Source organism: Cebus imitator, unplaced genomic scaffold (genome assembly GCF_001604975.1).
Source record: "Cebus imitator isolate Cc_AM_T3 unplaced genomic scaffold, Cebus_imitator-1.0 Scaffold96, whole genome shotgun sequence".
In the NCBI taxonomy this organism is placed as follows: domain Eukaryota; kingdom Metazoa; phylum Chordata; class Mammalia; order Primates; family Cebidae; genus Cebus; species Cebus imitator.
This window is the reverse complement of record NW_016107411.1, coordinates 3,622,229-3,639,983: the sequence shown is the minus strand read 5'-3', so window position 1 is coordinate 3,639,983 and position 17,755 is coordinate 3,622,229. Positions and strand designations below refer to the sequence as shown.

General features: G+C 55.5%; 3 protein-coding genes and 1 long non-coding RNA gene across 9 annotated transcripts; 3 read left to right on the top strand and 1 right to left on the bottom strand.

Annotated features, from left to right (window-relative positions):
* Window positions 1-2,594: 2,594 nt before the first annotated feature.
* Window positions 2,595-3,192, top strand: LOC119472358. The gene has a single exon (XM_037741243.1). It carries the CDS (start codon window positions 2,601-2,603, stop codon window positions 2,937-2,939), a length of 339 nt encoding a protein of 112 aa, XP_037597171.1. The 5' UTR covers window positions 2,595-2,600; the 3' UTR covers window positions 2,940-3,192.
* On the top strand, window positions 2,627-12,380 carry B4GALNT1 (beta-1,4-N-acetyl-galactosaminyltransferase 1). 5 transcript variants are annotated; one of them, XR_005201503.1, is made up of 12 exons: window positions 2,627-3,209; window positions 3,817-4,035; window positions 4,583-4,747; window positions 4,864-4,970; window positions 5,428-5,468; window positions 5,606-5,786; window positions 6,785-6,883; window positions 7,013-7,203; window positions 7,654-7,794; window positions 8,057-8,297; window positions 8,833-9,132; window positions 10,289-12,380. XR_005201503.1 is itself a non-coding variant. In XM_017536231.2 (11 exons), exons 2-11 carry the CDS (start codon window positions 3,818-3,820, stop codon window positions 9,048-9,050), a joined length of 1,599 nt encoding a protein of 532 aa, XP_017391720.1. In that variant the 5' UTR covers window positions 2,627-3,209; window position 3,817; the 3' UTR covers window positions 9,051-12,380. The 5 variants fall into 5 exon arrangements, 3 of the variants coding, with proteins under 3 accessions (XP_017391720.1, XP_017391723.1, XP_017391724.1); XR_005201504.1 differs by having other exon boundaries at window positions 8,040-8,297; window positions 8,833-12,380; XM_017536231.2 differs by having other exon boundaries at window positions 7,016-7,203; window positions 8,833-12,380.
* Window positions 9,654-16,314, bottom strand: LOC108309733 (solute carrier family 26 member 10). 2 transcript variants are annotated; one of them, XR_005201502.1, is made up of 18 exons: window positions 15,856-16,314; window positions 15,288-15,398; window positions 14,673-14,830; window positions 14,347-14,511; window positions 13,939-14,091; window positions 13,144-13,226; window positions 12,847-12,994; window positions 12,645-12,758; window positions 11,876-11,953; window positions 11,692-11,787; window positions 11,190-11,296; window positions 11,004-11,073; window positions 10,817-10,933; window positions 10,645-10,678; window positions 10,486-10,568; window positions 10,341-10,395; window positions 10,053-10,224; window positions 9,654-9,807 (listed from the first exon to the last, which is right to left on the bottom strand). XR_005201502.1 is itself a non-coding variant. In XM_017536227.2 (17 exons), exons 1-17 carry the CDS (start codon window positions 16,196-16,198, stop codon window positions 10,103-10,105), a joined length of 2,037 nt encoding a protein of 678 aa, XP_017391716.2. In that variant the 5' UTR covers window positions 16,199-16,314; the 3' UTR covers window positions 9,654-10,102. The 2 variants fall into 2 exon arrangements, 1 of the variants encoding a protein (XP_017391716.2); XM_017536227.2 differs by having other exon boundaries at window positions 9,654-10,224.
* Window positions 13,879-17,285, top strand: LOC108309738. The gene is made up of 4 exons (XR_001827481.2): window positions 13,879-15,100; window positions 15,253-16,103; window positions 16,882-16,977; window positions 17,088-17,285. It is a non-coding gene; the product is annotated as an uncharacterized LOC108309738 (long non-coding RNA).
* The last annotated feature ends 470 nt before the right edge of the window (window positions 17,286-17,755 follow it).

Genomic DNA, 17,755 nt, shown 5'->3' with positions numbered 1-17,755 from the left:
ATGCCTGGATAATTTTTGTATTTTTAGTAGAGATGGGGTTTCACTATGTTGGCCAGGCTGGTCTTGAACGCCTGACCTCGTGATCCACCCACCTTGGCCTCCCAAAGTGCTGGGATTACAGGCATGAGCCACCACACCCGGCCTTATGCTGGGGATTTCTGAAAAGTCTTGACATAAGGGCCATTACTTATTCCATCTCACTTCCTTTCCCTCCACCTGGAACATAGTTGTGATGGTCACAATTGCAGCAACCATGAGGTGACAAGTATGAGGACAAAGGCCTACATGCTAGGACAGAGGTATGAAAAGGTAGAAGTAATCTGGAATCATGTGGATATATCTGAGCCTTTGTGCTAGCCCCATTCTCCCCTACCACCAGATACATTGTTATTTAAATAAATAATAAGATAAACAAGCCCCTGTCTTAACCTTGCAGTTATTGGGACTTAGTGCATTCCTGATGCGTTTGTTTTCAGTGCGCTGGCATCCATAGAAAAGCAGCTCTTGGGGTATCCCCTTGGTCCTTGCCTCCTCTAAAGTATGCCTATCACTACATTCCTGTCCATACCCCATCGTCAGAGAGGGTCCACCACATTCCCCACTGGGTGAGTGGTGAACCATGGCCATACCTGATCGAGCCAATGAAATTAACCTGGCCCAATCACTTTCCCTCCCTGACAATTTCAACTCAATCCAGAAATTTGCATTAGAATTTAGAAATTAGCGTTTGCAGCCTGCTGTGGCCCCCGGAAGATTTCCTTTGGCCAGTATAGTGCTTCTTTAGATTTTTGAAAAACATCAAGCTTTCCCCCAAATAGCTGGATAACTGACCTCTCTTGAAGTAGTGGAAAATCTGGCATCACTAGGCTCACATTCCACATGGTGATACTTGGCTGTTGCTGGGAAGTGGCTTCTCCCTAGACAGGCACACACTCACACATTTTCCATAGTCCCTTGGGAGAGTTTTCCTTAGAACTATGGGTCCCAAGGGAACCCATATGGGTCATCCTTCCTGTTGTCTACCTGGCTCTGAAGTTTAAGATGCCTGCTCTAAGTAGTCTCCATAAGTCCCCAAATCATGATGATAATAATGCTGATAATGAAGATAACAATAGCAACAATTACTGACGGCTCCTGTGGCCCAAGCAGCTTGGTGAGGACTTTACACACATTGTGTTACTTCATCCTCAAAACAGGAAAACCTGACTATTGTCCTCATTGTACAGATGAAGAAACAGAGCCCAAAGAGGACGAGTAACTTGACCAAAACCTTGCGGTTGGTAAACTGTACATCTGAGATTTGAATCCAGGCATTCTGATCTCAAAGTGGGTGCTTCCTAAACAATAAACTATAATGTCTTTCCATGAATTAAGACAAAACCACAGCTGGAAAGAAATATGTGGGAGCTGTATTGAGAGAGAGAGAGAGAGAGAGAGAGCCACCAAAGTGGGAGGCAGAGAGAGTAGCTGCGTTGGCCCGTTTTCTATTTCCTTGTGAAGCCTAGCTGCAACCAACATGTGGGTTGCAAGCAAACCACCAGTTGGGATTAATAATGTAAGCAACAGAAACTGACTGTGGTAGATTTAAGCAGGAGAGGAATCAGTNGACCAGGATGGTCTCGATCTCTTGACCTCGTGATCCACCCGCCTCAGCCTCCCAAAGTGCTGGGATTACAGGCTTGAGCCACCGCGCCCGGCCTCATGATTTCTTTTTTTGAGATACAGTCTCGCTCTGTCACCCAGGCTAGAGTGCAGTGGCACCATCTCAACTCACTGCAGCATCAACCTCCCAGGCTCAAGCCATCTTCCCACTTCAGCCTCCCAAGTAGTTGGACTACAGGCTTGAGCCACCTCGCTGGGCTAATTTTAAAATTTTTTGTAGAAATGGAGGTCTCACCATGTTGCCCAGGCTGGTCTCAAATTCCTGGGCTCAAGAAATCCTCTCCACTGGGCCTCCCAAAGTGCTGGGATTACAAGCATGAGCTACTGTGCCGGCCTTCATGATTTCTTTTACCACTTTTATGATTTCACCTTTAATATTATAATAGACTTGGAATTTTGGTGTAAGAAGGATAGAGATTCCACTCCCCCCTACAGCTGATTAGTCATTTATTTGTATAAAATTCATTCATTTAATAATCCACCACACACACACATATTTTCATTATGTTCTATATTTCTTATTATATCTTTTTTTCCTCTTGAATCTTGATGCATCTTTTATTAGAACCATGGAGCCACAGAACTCTGATTCTCGGCAGTGTGAGGTATCAGGCTGTCTACGACCTAAGGTTTCCAGGCAGAACTACCGCCAATCTGGCCACTCTGGGGTTTACTTTCTCCTGCAAAGGTTGCACCAAGGGGCAGTTAGGGGAAATAGGCCCTTGAATTGCCCAATGTGTATCTCCTAAGTGTCTGTTTAATAATGAAAGGCAGGGCGGGGGAGGAGGGACAGGGGGAGGCTGTGCATCTGTCTTTGTTAGGCAGAGCGTTTATTTTCCAGGGGTTGTTTCCTTTATATTCATTCTAGCATTCAAACCTTCCTTGACGTGGGTTTTAGCGCGCCCCCGCCCCACCTTCTCCCAAAGCCTTATTTGCCCATGGTTGCCTACAAGCTCAGAACGAGCAGGCCACGGAATGGCTGGTCTTGGGAGCAGGCGGTTGAGATGCCAGGGTTTAGAGGCAAAGGGCTGGGGACTACGAGCCAGGACCTTCCCGCGTCTGCTCTGCGCCCCCGCAGTTTCCTCCGCGCCCACCAGAAGGCGCCGGGGCGCTCGCATTCCCAGCGCGGAGCCCGAGCAGCTGCAATCAGCCGGGAGCTGAGCCGCGCTGCCCTGCGGCGTGAGGAGCCGGGCAGCTGCCGGAGCCCTCCCTGCGCTGCTTTTGGGACGCGGCGCCAGGGATCCCCAGCTTTGCCCCCGGGGCTGGGGTGCAAGTGACTCTGAACTTGGTCCTCGCGCCTCTCCAACCGCCCCCAGGCAGGAAACGCCCAGAACCGCCACCGCGCAGCGCTTCACAAAAGCCGGGAGAGTTCCAAGGCGGGAGGGGTCGGGCGCGCTCCAGAGGCAGGAGGGTCCCCCACACCCTTCAGGCTCACGCCCAGCTCCCCCATCGGGTAGCCCCCAGCCCCATGAGGACCCTCAGGCCGGGGCCGAGAGCCCGGCACAGCCCGGACCGAAATTTTGCCGCTGCCTTAGAACGTTAGACAGGTCAGTGCCGGGTGGGGGATGAGGGAGGAGGAGCAGGAGGCGGGAGGAGGCGCGCTTCCTGGTCCACCCGGTCCCCCACGCCGCTTCCCGAGGCCACTCATCGGGTCACCTCCGCCGGGGGCGCCCGCCAGCACGGGCGTGATTCTGCATTTTTGTGACAGGCTAGGTGTGGAGCCGCCCTCCACAGCCCACCCCGGCCCAGGTGATGCTCGGACTGAGGAGTGGGGGGCGCGCCGGCCAGGGTAGGCGGCGGGCTTGGGGGCGGCCGCTCCTAATAGAGCGGGGCTTTTCTGCTCACGCCTGGCCGCGTCGAAACCGCGGCATCCAAATGTCTTCCGCATTAAGATGCCAGGCCTCGGGTGTGAGAGGAAACCAAGATGCAGAAGAGGGCGAGAAGAAAGGAGGCCGGGAGTCCCTAGGGCCCGGGAAGTGAGGGGAGGGGTACCGAGAAGACCGAGACTGGCAGTGCAAACCCTGTCGCGGTGTGTGGAGTGGAGTGAGCCCTTGGGAGCCGGCAGGAGCCTCTGAGGTCGCGGGGGGCCAAGGGCCCAGCCCTTGCCCTCCCTCCATCCCTCCCTTTCTCACTCCCCACCCTACCCACACCTAGGATGTGGCTGGGCCGCCGGGCCCTGTTCGCGCTGGTCCTGCTGCTCGCCTGCGCCTCGCTGGGGCTCCTGTACGCGAGCACCCGGGACATGTCCGGCCTCCGGGCACCTTTTGCGCCGTGGGCGCCCCCGCAGAGCCCCCGCAGGCCTGAGCTGCCAGATCTTGCTCCTGAGCCCCGCTACGCACACATCCCGGTCAGGATCAAGGAGCAAGTAGTCGGGTGAGTGCCGACCGCGGCGGCGGCAGCGCGGCGCTCGCCGGGGGTGGTCTAGGGGCTATTGTTTCCTCCACTGCTGGGCTCAGATGCCTGTGTTCTCCTGACGGGTTGTGTGGAGTGAACTGGGAGGTGGAAGTGGGAGGCTGCTGAGGCTTGGGCTGGGGAAAATCTGTTCTCTCTGAACCTTGCCAAGGGGATGAGGATGGGGATGGGCGTGGGAGGTTATGCAGTCAAGGGAGGGCCCTGAAAGACTCCCTGAGGTCCCGATTCAGACATGAGAAGGGACTCCAGGTGGAGTCCTGGATGCTGGATAGGCAGCTCCTGAAATCCTAGTAACTGGCCCTATCCTACAACTGTAAAATCCAGATTCAGGGGCTGGATCATCAGAACCTTGGTCCCCCTCCCGAGGACTATTTGAAGGGCAGCGTTTAAGGGGACAGATCCTAAATGGACAGAGTTGCAGGACCAAGGTGTTGGGTGCTGTGTCAGTGTTTATGGGATCAATGGAGCTGTGTAGCTGGGCGCTGATGACCCTCACTACCCCCTTCAGGCTGCTGGTTCAGAACAACTGCAGTTGTGAGTCCAGCGGGAGGGGCCTTCCCCTCCCATTCCAGAAACAAGTCCAAGCCATTGACCTCACCAAGGCCTTTGACCCTGCAGAGCTGAGGACTGCCTCCTCCACAAGAGAGCAGGAGTTCCAGGCCTTTCTGTCAAGGTACCAGCTTGAAAGAAGGGCATGACGCCACAGGGGGAGAGCAGTGATTGTGTCCAGGAGGGAGAGCCCCTCTCCGCCCCCCACTCTCCTCTGTCCTCTCCTTCCTCCGCTGCCAGGAGCCAGTCGCCAGCTGACCAACTTCTCATAGCCCCTGCCAACTCCCCACTCCAGTACCCCCTGCAGGGTGTGGAAGTCCAGCCCCTCAGGAGCATCTTGGTGCCAGGTAGGGAGGAGGGTCCCAAAGGATGACCTCAGCCACAGTGCAGGTGGCAGAGCCCAAGGTTGGGTGAGAAAGAATGAGCGATGGTCGGAATGGGAGGTGGGAACTTCTGATGAAAAGGGGACTTAAGGTCAGAAGGGGGCTTAGGAGGTGGGAGGTGAGGACAGAAGGGACGCTAGGAATTTCAGAAGACTATAATTGGAGTTTTCGGGGGAAGAATCTATTTTTTGCTGACTAACCATTGGTTAGGTAGTAGGCAGGGCAGGCCATAGGGCAAGCTTTGATAGGAAAGGCTCAAAAATCAGTCACTGTAGGCTATGTTATACAGTGTCCCCTGCTGAGGCCTCAATAAGAAGAATGGGTGGAAAGTTCTCTATTGTGTGTGGTGACAGCAGGGAGAGAAAACGAGAAAGAATTCAGGGTTGTCTGTGTAATTCTGATCCCCCCTCCCTTCTCCTAGGGCTGAGCCTTCAGGCAGCTTCTGGTCAGGAGGTATACCAGGTGAGAGAAAACAGGAAGGCGAGGAGGCCAGGTGGGCATCAAGAACGCTGGGCGGGAGGCAGGGCTACTAAGTGAAGGATGGAGGAATCAGGGAGGCAAGAAGTGCGCCTGAGCCCTAACTCTCCAGTCCCTCCTAGGTGAACCTGACTGCCTCCCTGGGCACCTGGGATGTGGCAGGGGAAGTGACTGGAGTGACTCTCACTGGAGAGGGGCAGACAGATCTCACCCTTGTCAGCTCAGGGCTGGACCAACTCAACAGGCAACTACAACTGGTCACTTACAGCAGCCGAAGCTACCAGACCAACACAGCAGACACAGGTGTGAGGCCTGGGTGAAGAGAGGGGCAGGCTGGCCAAACAGAGAAGAACCAGAAAGGCTGGAGTGGTCAAATGGCAGAGGGCGTGGGAGGCATCTGGGCTATGGCCAGAGCTGTCCAGCCACACAATGCGTGCTTCAACTGGACCAGCCCGGCCAGAGAGGGAGAGAAGAGGCCTTTGTTCATCTGGGGCTGGAGCAGGCCAGAGGGAAACCCAAGCTTTAGGTGTGTCTCCCCTTTAGGCCAACCGTGGGGCCTCAGGAAGAGACCTGTCCCAAGGAGTTAGAAGACTATACTCCCAACTCACCCTTACCAGAGGGCAAAGGCCTTTACCTTCCTGGGTTTACATTCCTTCTCCAGCAAAAGGGCCCTAAGAGCCCTCCTGCTTCTCCCAAAGCTTGTTAGTTGCACGAAGTTTGCTTCTACATTAGAGCCTTCCACTTGCTGTTTTCTCAGCCTGGAATGCTGGTCCCCAGATTTTTGCAGACCGGCTCCTTCTTGTCATTTAAATCTCGGCCCAAATGTCTCCTCTTCACTATTACATTACTTGTTTGTCTTATTTTCCATTCAACACTTACCAGTATCTGAATTTTTAAATTTTCTTAGCCTGGCACCAGACTGACTAGGTTCCTGTCAGCTTTGTTGCTTAATAGTTGTGTAAATGTGGCAAGTTACTTTTTTGTCTCGGCTTCTTTTTCTGTTGTAGGAATCTACTTAATAGGGTTATCATAAGAATAAAATGAGTGCATATATTTAAGGTCATTTTTTAAAGGGTCTGGCACATAGTAAATGCTCAATAATGGTTAGCTTTTACTTAAAACATTTTTATTGCTTTTCTCCTACCCATTAGAATGTAAGTTCTGTGAATGTAAGAACCTTGTGTGCTCATCCACCAAGGCCTAGAAAGGTGGGACACAGAGTAGGCCCTTAAATATTGATTGGATGAAAACAGAATGTTGTCCCACCCTTCAGGGTCAAATGCCATGTCCTTTCTTCCCAGTCCGGTTCTCCACCGAGGGACATGAGGCTGCCTTCACCATCCGAATAAGACACCCCCCCAACCCTCGGCTGTACCCACCTGGGTCTCTACCCAAGGGAGGTGAGGCTGGCAGGGGCAGGGATGTATTAGATCCACCTTGGTGGGGAGCACAGTGGGAGAGGACGGCCCTGGGAGGGGATATCTACCTGTTCCTCTCTCCCAACTCTCCTTGTCTGCACCCAATCTCAGCGCAGTACAACATCAGCGCTCTAGTCACGATTGCCACCAAGACCTTCCTCCGTTATGATCGGCTACGGGCTCTCCTTGCCAGTATCCGTCGCTTCTACCCAACAGTCACCGTGGTCATCGCTGACGACAGCGACAAGCCAGAGCGCATTAGCGGCCCCTACGTGGAGCACTATCTCATGCCCTTCGGCAAGGTGTGCAGCTGGCAGGCGGAATGGAGGCCAGAGGACTCCCTCAGGGGGGCATCCTCAAGGGTGCCACCTCCAGGGTGGTGATTCAAGGACTGCCTGCCTCAGAATCATGGGGTGCCCGTTAAGCATGAGGATTCCTGGAATGTAAGCTTTGTGGGAGCAGGAAATTCTCTCTGCATTCTTAGAATGGTGCTTAGTGCCTGATGGCATTCAATAAAATAGCCGATGAATGAATGAATAAATGCACACAGAAACTAAACGCATTCCAAGACCACTGACTCGGAACCTCTGTGGGGATCTGCATTTTTTTTTTTACCTAACTCCTGGCCATTCAAAAGCACTCAAAAGTCAGGAGAAGGACACAGGCTGAGAAGGGTCGGGGAGAGAAAGAAGGGTGGCAGAGGGCCATGTCCTATTCTGCAGCCTCCCCAACTACATACACTTTTCTGCCAGGGCTGGTTCGCGGGCCGGAACCTGGCCGTGTCCCAGGTAACCACCAAATACGTGCTGTGGGTGGATGACGACTTCGTTTTCACAGCACGGACGCGGCTGGAGAGGCTTGTGGACGTGCTGGAGCGGACGCCGCTGGACCTGGTAGGGCAGGGGCCGCAGGATGTGGGGTGGAGAAGGGCCTTGAACAGGCAGGCTAAGGCCATGGCGGGGCCCTGCGGCCAGGAACAGCCAGCCCTGGGACAGAGAGGACCACGAAGTGGGGCCTGGGAACTGTCTGAGTCCTGCAGGGGTGGAGCGGAAGAGGATGAGGCAGGGGTACCCCCGAAGACACCGGAGCGCAGATCTGCCCCCTTCGGGTCCCTGGTCCCCGGCCCTCCTGGAGCCAGCCTCCCTTTCCCTGCAGGTCGGGGGCGCGGTGCGCGAGATCTCCGGCTTCGCCACCACCTACCGGCAGCTGCTCAGCGTGGATCCCGGCGCCCCAGGCCTCGGGAATTGCCTCCGGCAAAGGCGCGGCTTCCACCACGAGCTCATCGGCTTCCCAGGCTGCGTAGTCACCGACGGTGTGGTTAACTTCTTCTTGGCGCGGACTGACAAGGTGCGCGAGGTCGGCTTTGATCCCCGCCTCAGCCGCGTGGCTCACCTGGGTGAGTGGCGCCCCCTCCCGGCCTACCCTATCAGCAGCCCCGCACAAGGTTCCTGGTCTCTCTGCCGCACCTGCGCCCAGCCGCCACCGGGAACCCTAGAACAGTTCTGCAGTGATTTAGCAAGACCTACACCTGGGCGAGAGACCCACCCTCTCCCAGCCCCGCATACCCTTTAAGCCTCCATTCCCAGCACAGCCACTGGGCTCCCATAAGCTTCCCCACCACTGTTCCCGCCACCCCTACTCTACTCCCAGCGCTTCCCTTAGTTCAGACTACGTAGTCAGTGCAACCCATCTGGCGTTTATTTAACCTCTGGGAGTGGGGGCAGGTTTTTCCGTTTTCAAAGCACAAGTATATTGATTCCATTTACACAAGAGTAAAAGTGAGACCCAGGATTTGACTTATACGCTCAAGGTCCTTAGAAACAAATCTTTGCGCACAGACTTTGCACTCCCTAAATTTGAGTTCTCCCTTAGTGATCGGCCTTCTGCACCCTCAGGACGCCTTACTGTGACACACTCCCCTCTACCCCCAGAATTCTTCCTGGATGGGCTTGGTTCCCTTCGGGTTGGCTCCTGCTCCGACGTCGTGGTAGATCATGCATCCAAATTGAAGCTGCCTTGGACATCAAGGGATGCCGGGGCAGAGACTTACGCCCGGTACCGTTACCCAGGATCACTGGACGAGAGCCAAATGGCCAAACACCGGCTGCTCTTCTTCAAACACCGGCTGCAGTGCATGACCTCACAGTGAAGGCCCGCAGGGGATTTCTGACTGTCAGGCTGGGCCTGCCTCCTTGTCCCTGCCAGGAATTTCCAGCAAACCCCACCACCCTGTGTGCACTCTACTGACTGTCCCTGAGCCCCTAGTTCCTCACTCTTCCCTTTCCAAACTTGATGCCCAATCGGGGTTGTCCTGGTAACACCCCTCCTTTTTCGAGTGCCCAGAGGCCTGGTGGAGCCATAACCTCTCCCACAGCCAGTGCCAAGTCCTCCCCTCTCCCCATTCTCATGGGGCAGGAAATGGGGGGATCACTTTCCAAGTGCCAAAGAGCCCAGGGGGACTCTAAGAACCTAAGGTGGAAACACTGTCTGTCCTCTCATCTTCTTGGGACTGAAGGGGTGGGGAGGTTCTCCAACACATAATCTCAAGACAGTGCCCTTCACCTGCATCTTTAAACCCAGTACTCTGTACACGTGCTCCAGCCCCACCCCCACAGACAGAGCTTGTGGCTCTGGGGCTGGGGCGAGGGCTGGTGAACACATGGTGAAAGCCATTCTTAGTGTGTCTTTGCAATGCTGTGGGCACAAAAGAAGGGGCACCAGAGTCCTTGTGCAAACAGCTAGACTCACTTCATGGATTCCAAAGCACTCAGCTTCATTTTATTAGTTACATTAGGTAAGGGGGCTCAGGGCTCATGATCCTCATCACACACATGTCGCTGGGGCCCTCTGCACTCCAAGTGATGAGGTCAGACCCACACTGTACAAATCTTATGGTCAGTGGGCTCCTGGAGAAGAGAGGAGACATGTCAGGAATAGATTAAGCACCCCTCTCCCTTGAAATGTGGCAGTCCTCTCAGGGGTACCCCACTAACTTAGGGATCTGAGTTCTTCAGTTCTTCACCCATAGCTCAACCCAGGCTCCCTGAGTTGGTCTTCAATCCACTATTCATTCTGGCCCCATCCTTTTCTTCTTGATCTTTCTCCACAGACCCTTTCCCAAACCCCTCTCCCTGGGTCTCCAGCCACTTACCCCTGCCTCATTGGCTGCAGCCTGGCACCTCCCGGCTCCTGCTCCTGGTGCTACTGTCCCCTTAGCAGGCTCCCTAGGGCATGAGCAGCTGCATCCTGCACACTCACAAACAGCTGATCTGGAGTCACCCTGTCCAGGAGTCCTGCCTGGGTCAGCGTCCCCAGCACCGAGGCTATGGGAGAGGGTGTCAGGCTCTGAGACCCTAAATCCACACCAGGTCCTTTTCCCTCCTGCAGGCATCCAGTCATTGCCCAGGCACTGGGCCCTACCCTTCTCCACACATCTCACCATTACACTGAGCCAAGAGGAGGCGGATCCTAGCATCTCGACATCGGCTGGCCAGCTGCAGGGAGGGGCAAAGGGGTGAAGTCCCAGATCAGAGGGTATGAGTGAGATGATAAGGGGTGTCTCTTCAACCTACCCTCTCCCTCACCTGCACCACTTCTCTGGCCCCAGCAGCATCTGCAAAGGTGACACCACTGAAGTCTAGGACCACCACTCTGACAGGCTCAGCAGCTAGAATGGGAGAAGACAGGAGTACCCAGGTGCCACCAAGCAGCATGCCCAAATCCTTCTCGTCATCCCATCTCACCTGCAACAGTTGGGCCATCTGGCTTTGAAGTCTCCTATGAGTAAAGAAGGGCAGTCACCACTCCCAGACACAGCATGAACGTGCACCCCTTGAGCACAAGGGTCCCCTCAGAACGCCCACTTGCCTCCCGCTCCCTGAGGATCCACTTCCCTCCTAAATCAAGCTCCCTCACCGTTCCTCCTTCTCCAAGCCCCAGGTGCCACTCCAGGCTGCGGCGAAACTGCCCACGGGTCCCAAAGTAGAGTGGTGTTGGATAGCTCAGGATGCAGAGCCCTGGGACCTGAAGGAGCTAAGAGGTCGGAGGGTCAGAGAAACGTGCGGCCAGTCTTCCCTTCCTTCCGTGGCTGCAGCTCACCCACCTTGTGGCTTCCTTTGAGTGGCCTGTAGAGCTCTGTCCCCTCAGCCTGTCCAAGTGCCAGGCACTGCACCCTAGGGAAGAGGATGGGGTCAGATTTCCAGTTAAGCCTGGCCTGGCTGGGGAGTCATCCCAAGCACCTCATTCTATCCCCTGCCCCGACCTCAGCTCTACCCATCTCTGTGCCCACCTCTGGGTGCGGCAGACCACAGTCATCATGGAGAAGACCACACCCACAGCCAGGCCCAGGTCCACACTCAGGGTCACTACAGCCACCCATGTGACCATCCACACAGCCTGCAATACAGGGAGGGGGTGGATTGCCCAAAAGAAAAGCCAGGCCATCACTGCTGGGGAAAGAGATCCAGGGCAGTGACTACCAAGGCAAGTGCTGGGGAGAGATGACCCAGGAAGGAAAAGACATGACAGAGGGAAATAACAGAGGTAATTGAATGGGACACACACCAAATGTAATGAGCTGCACTAATTGGGAAGTTACAAATATTCAGGCCCAAGGGCTTCAAACCCCACCCTTTCCCTTGCCTGTGAGTAAAGGGTATTAGGAGTTATATGTGTTGAGGGAGTAGGTAGTTTGCAGAATTTAGGACCAGACAATTTGCTTTGGTTTAGGGCAGAGGCTGGGGATGCTAAGAAGATGGGAGGGGGCAACTGGGGATAATGCCATTTCTCACAAAGTCCATGCGGCTGATGCGCCATAGTTGTGGAAGTTCCTGCATCTGGAAGAACAGCTGGCGCATGCTGGAGATGTTGATGCAAGCCAGGACAGCCTTGAGGTAGAGGAGGTGGGCTGACTACCTCAGTGTCCTGGAATACAGCCACCCCTCCCAGCCATGCTACGCCTCCTCTGCTCCTTACCTTGGGCAGATAGTAAAAGAAGGGCCCCAGCCACAGCAGTACTGACAGAACCACTATGCAGGAGAAGAGGCCTGCCAGCTAGAGGGAAGGAGGGGTGGAAGCAAAAAAGGAAGGGAGCCTCCCCCCGCCAGCGTGAGAGCTGGTCTCCCTGCCCACTCTGCCTTGTCTTCCTCAGAAGTCTCCCTTCTCCCAAATCTCCTTCCACACAACCCCCTTCTTAATATTCTGCCATTCACATCTAACCGTCCCCTTCCCCCGATTAATTAAATGCATATCATTCGCCAGTCTCCCCATAGATGTCTGTTGTTCAAGTTCCCAAGTTTTGCAGCCCACCTCCACCTTAAAAGCCACTGTGGGATTATCCTATAAGCAGGCTAACCACGTGCTTGGGGTACCAGCAAAGTAAGGGAAACCAAAAATATTAGGGGGAGACTTTTATATGTGATATTTCTTTTAAAAGACAATGTCATTGTGTGAAAAAAATAAGAATTTTATCTCAAGTTTATGGTTTTGTGTTTTAATTTTGAACCACATCTGGGCACCATAAACTTTTTAGTGCTTAGAGCCTACAAAGGTCTTCATGGAACACTCGTATTTTCCATCCCTCCTATCTATAATTCTACCCCCTCACTCACCCTCCCTCACAGATCCCCATTCTTCTCTATATAGATGCCACCTGGGTATCTAGCCATTTTCCACCCGTTCCTTCACCACCACCATCTTGCCTGGATGGCCCATGCTTTCTCCTGGCCCAAGGATGCCCTCTTACCTGTGTTTTCCCACCAGCATCCACTAGTAGACTGGTGGTGGCCAGCGTAGCCGAGTTGGGAAAGCAAGAGAAGAGGGAGGAGATGAGGTTGGAGGCACCATGTGCCAGGAGCTCCTGGAGGGATGCAGTGAGATGAAGCAGGAGAGACAACGGTGTGGTGGGGATCAGATGGGAGGGTTGGGGTCCACAGTCAGAGTCCTACCTGGTTGGAGTCAATAGTGTAGCTATACTTGTCTGCATAAATGGAGGCCAGGGAGGCGGACACCGCAAAAGTAACCAGTGCGATGGGCAGTGAGTCAGCCAGAATCCTGGGCAGCTCAGCCAAGTTGGGAAGGAGGGGTTGGGGCAATCTGGAGAGGGAGGGATCCATGGTGAGGAGGGGTTGGGTGCTGCAGTGAGATAGGGAAGGCAGGGAAAATGGGCGGGACAGAGATAAGAGGAAATGTTGGGCGGGAGAGGTGGGAGAAGAGAAAGCTGGCGTCTTTTCATTCTGTCTTACCCTCCAGGCAACAGCCCTACTATCTGGACGTTGTATCTTGTGTCCAGGGACGAGGTGAAGCAGAGCACAGAGGCCAGAAGCACCTGAGAAAGAGAGCAAAATGAAGGCAGGGGAGGGGATGGGGGCCCTGGCAAAAGCTAGAAGGGCTGGGCTGAGCATGAGAGGGGACCATAATGCAGGCCTAGCTGGTTGCAGGAGCCCAGCACCCGGGGGAGCAGGATGTGTTTGGCATGGGGGCCTGACAACTGATTTGGAATGTGGAGATGGGAAAGAGGAATGATGTATGCCTGAGGCCACAGAGCGCTGGAATGGCAGAAGTAAGAGGAGGCTTCTGTGAAGGATGGTGGATATGAAGAGATGCCACTGAGCCTTCCAAAGAGAGAAGCTGGGCGATATCTAGTGATATACTGGCATCTGTGAAGATGCGGAACTGTTAGTGGAGGAGAGAGAGAAATATCAGTGGAGGGTGGAGTGCACGGTGAATTACAGAGAAGGACCCTGGTGAGGACAGATGTCAGAGAAGGTGCTGTGACCAGCAAGACCTCAAGGGAGCGCTGTAGGATGGCGGAAGCTACTCTAAGAGGTCTAGAGGGGGCTCCGTGAGAGACGTGGGTCAGTGTCTAGGGGGACTGTGGAAGGTCAAAGCGTTCTCCTCTAGGAGGCCTGGGAAAGTGAGTGTGAGCCGGCCCTCTGGTCGGTGGCCTCTCTGCACTCCACCAGGGGGCGGCAGCGGCCAGTTCCCACGGGACGGCAGGGTCTGTGCGGGCAGGGGCCGGCGCACACGGCCATCCTCACCATGACGACTTCCCCCGGGATCGGCGTGGGTAGCCGGTCTCGGAATCTCACGTTCAATTCCTTGACCGGCACTAGCAGCGCCAGGCTGAGCGCCGAGATGGTCAGTTCAGCCGGACTGCTCCGGGGCAGCGCAGTCAGCACGCCGGCCAGCGTCTGCGGGCAGGGGCGGTGAGCAGAGGGCCCCGTGCCAGGGTTCGTGCGCCCCGGCGCGGGCCCCCAGGGCGAGGCCCTCTCTCCCAAGTGCCACCAGGGCTTCCACCTCCGCAGCGCCCTCGTTCAGCCACAGGGCTCCAACCTTTCCAGCGCCCTTGTCACACACTATCCCTCCACCCTCCGTCCTTCCTCTTTTTTCGAGTTTCCCTATTCCCGGGACATTTAGAAGCCGCTTCTCTCTTCTCCCAACTTCACCTTGAAGAGAGAGAAGCAGCCGATCTGGCGCGGGAGAGACAACCCCAAGAGGCTCGGCAGCTGGGACACCAGCACGTGCAGCGCGGCTCCGCTGGTCAGCGCCTTGACCACAGGCTCCGACAAAAAGGTGGACAGGACGCCTAGCTGCAGCGCGAACATCCCCAGCTGCGGAGGGGGGGAAGACATGCAGTCACCAACTAGAGAAGCAGACCAGCCCCGCGCCCCTCAGCCCTCCCGAAAACAAGCCGGAGGCTGGTCCCTCTCTCTCTCCCCCGGCGCAATTTCCCCGGCCCCCCCAGCAGGGATCCCCCCGGGTCCTCCCTCACCATCAGCGCCCCGCTGCCGAAGGCCATGGCCGCGGCTACCCCAATCCGCTGAGCTTCCAGCTGCTCCCTCTCGATTCCGCTCAGGTTCCCCACTAGGGGTTCTGGCACCAGCCGCTCGACAGCCGAGCCTGTCATGAGGCTAAGTATGGCGAAAGTTCCTACCACGGGGGACACATGCAGACATCACCAGCTGGGCAGCCCTGGGCAGGGCAACAACTCAGGCTCCACGCTCTGGGGCCGAGATGCTGCTGCCAGACTCCGCTCTCCCGGAAGGCTGCTGCCCCGTCAAGACTGTGGGGCACGAAGAGCTGCACCAGTCGGCAAAAACTGCTCCCTCCGGCAGATTCTCTGCCTATGCCCCTCTTCTTCCCCTTCCGAGTCCCTGAGATGTTCATTTTAACCAAATTTCACAGGGGGAAAAAGTTCAAGTAATCTCCCATCTCTTTGCACCCACTCTAGGAGAATTGTCTAGGTCAGTTTCCTGGCAGGGTTGGGCAAGGAAGGAAGTGAAGGTGGGAGAGGTGAAGAGGGAAATAAGGAAGACGGGAAGTAAGAGTGCCTGTCCATTTCCACCCCACAGGGAAGAGGAGTCATTGGAAGTCCCTGGTCACTCACCTGTGGACAGGTGTCTCCCAGTACCCAGCAAGCTGTAGATGAGGACGGGAAAGAAAGAAGTGTAGAGTCCAAACACCGGGGGCACGGAAGTCAGGAGGGCAAAAGCCATGCCTGGGATGGAAGTGGAAGGAAAGGCGTGCTGTGGGGAGGGGGCCTTGCCCAAGCTGCAGGACTCACCCCCTTCCCACACTCTTAGGGGCTGGCATGAAGGATGCTAAATCATGCCTCAAGAGGGAACTGAGGGGTTAATGGGCCTCAGTGGGAGGTCATGGGGTAGACGAGGTCAGAGATCCTGTGGCCAAGTCCTGGGAGCCTGGCGTTTTGTGCCTCTCTCCAGTTCTCTAAGCCAGAACCTGTCCAAGACTTCTGGCAGGATTGCAGGTAGATGAGAGGAGGTGGAGGTGGGGATCTGATGGAGTTCACAGTCCTTAACCCAAACTTGGCCTCAGATCCCTCTCTCCCACCTTCAGCGGCACGAACCCACCACCTGCTCCCAGATTCTCAGCTCCCTACCCTCCTCCCGGAAGCCCTCTAGAGCTCCTGACAGGCTGGTGTTAGGGCCTCTCACCCTGGGGCACGTGCACGATGCCCACGGTCACTCCAGCCACCGCATCTCCGAGCAGCCAGGTTCGCCAGCGGTAATGGGGCAGCCAGTGCAGCGGGGGCAGCAGAGCCAGCAGCAGGCGCCACGCCCCCGTCCTGGAACAGGAGCGAGCCCGCAGCCTCCACAGTCCGCAGACCCGGGGAAAGCGGCGCTCTGCAGGTCGCTCCGGCTCTAGCTCTTCGCTCCCGAAGAGCTGATGGAACCGAGCCTCGGTGAGAGCTTCCCTGAGCCTGGTTCCCAGGGGGTACTTAAGGTCGGAGGTGTCCCCCGGGCCTGGGTAGGTCCCGGCGCCCTGAATCTCGCTCATTTTGCCCTTGGCCACCTCCAATTGAGCACGGTCTTAAATACCCCTCCATCCGCTAGCCCTGAGTCCCGCCTCCCACGAAGCAGGGTCCAATCCGGCCCTGGAGGGCACCCTCTGTTGAGGACCTTCTCGGGTCTGGCGAGAGTTGCGGCTCGAGGAGGGAGAGTCTCTGTTAGGCATTTCCGCAGACATCCTTGGCCGGATCCGATCGCTGGCTCGGGTGATTGTGGAAATATGTAGAGATTAGAGAGACAGAGAGGCCGAAAGGCAAGCGCACCCCAACACTCAACACCCACTATTTACCTCTCCTTAGACTTTTCACTTCACTCCCGGTTCCTTTCCCCATCGGCAGACACAGAGGCTGGTTCCTCTTGGGTCATTGGTCCTTCCTTGAACCGCAGCGTTCTCCCCGCCAGAGCAAGAAAGTTCAGCGCCCATTCTGAACCACACCTAGACCCACATCTGCATGGGGCACAGCTGGCTCCAAAAAAGTGTCGGGGGCTCTTCTGGCCTCTGCAGTTTCATGTCCTACTGACATGGAATGTAGCCCATGCGGATTGGACAGAGCCAGCACCCACACCTCTGTGGGTAGTGGCTGGGCCCAGTTTAGGGCCTCAAGGGAAATACTGAACCCATAGGAAATTTTTTCTTAGGCAACATTTATCACATTCAAATGCTTTTCACAGGCCAGGCGTGGCTCCCGCCTGTAATCCCAGCACTTTGGGAGGCCGAGGTGAGCAGATCGCCTGAGGTCAGGAGTTCCAGACCAGCTTGACTAACATGTTGAAACCCCCGCCCCTACTAAAAGTACAAAAATTAGCTGGGCGTGGTGGCACACGCCTGTAATACCAGCTACTCGGGAGGTTTAGGCAGGAGAATCGCTTGAACCCAGGAAGTGGAGGTTGCAGTGACTGGACTCCAGCCTGGGCGACAGAGCAAGACTCCATCTTAGCCAAACAACAACAAAAAATGCTGTTCACAAAGTGGTCACTCAAAAGTACATACATGGTTAAACTAAGTGCAAAGGAGTCAGCCACCCACCTCATGTATCCCTATGGTTCCTAAAGAAATACAAAGGTTCTGAACTCCAGAATCCTGCTGTTTGCCAGGATCCCCTCCTCCATTCGCAAGAATCTTCAGCACCCCTCCCCATGACCCTCTGGTCCCCCAGTCCATGACCCCAAAGCCCTGGGGGTGTGGTGCAGTGAGGGTGGGTCTCCCCTCTTCAATTCCTCCTATTGTTCCCCAGAAGTCTTATCTGGGCGCTACGTCCTGTCCCCCCCTTAGAGATCCTCCCCCCATTGTCGGCCAGAGGGACCTCAGGCCTACAGGGAGGCTCCAGCTCTCCTCCTCACCCTTCCACCCCAGCAGTCTATTGTCTGCTAAGGAAGCCCAAGTGCACGTGACTGAACCCAAGGGACGAATGGACACAGTGGACACACAGATGCATAAGGACCCAGGACAGGGCATCTGGACATGGCTGTCTGCATGTTTGGTTCTCTCTGTTCCAGTGGTTCTTCCAGAAGTTGGGAGGGGTGAAGACCCCCTTGGGGTCTCCAT

Bases quoted from the DNA above. Each gene is read 5' to 3' on its own strand.
- LOC119472358 (XM_037741243.1), top strand. From the start codon at position 2,601: ATGGTTGCCTACAAGCTCAGAACGAGCAGGCCACGGAATGGCTGGTCT.
- B4GALNT1 (XM_017536234.2), top strand. From the start codon at position 3,818: ATGTGGCTGGGCCGCCGGGCCCTGTTCGCGCTGGTCCTGCTGCTCGCC. The intron at 4,971-5,427 runs GTAGGGAGGAGG...CCCTTCTCCTAG, and splicing joins CAGGAGCATCTTGGTGCCAG to GGCTGAGCCTTCAGGCAGCT. The intron at 7,795-8,056 runs GTAGGGCAGGGG...CTTTCCCTGCAG, and splicing joins AGCGGACGCCGCTGGACCTG to GTCGGGGGCGCGGTGCGCGA.
- LOC108309733 (XM_017536227.2), bottom strand. From the start codon at position 16,198: ATGAGCGAGATTCAGGGCGCCGGGACCTACCCAGGCCCGGGGGACACC. The intron at 14,831-15,287 runs GTGAGTGACCAG...CCCCCGTGGTAG, and splicing joins TGGGAGACACCTGTCCACAG to GAACTTTCGCCATACTTAGC. The intron at 13,227-13,938 runs GTGAGGATGGCC...TCTCTTTCTCAG, and splicing joins TCCCGGGGGAAGTCGTCATG to GTGCTTCTGGCCTCTGTGCT.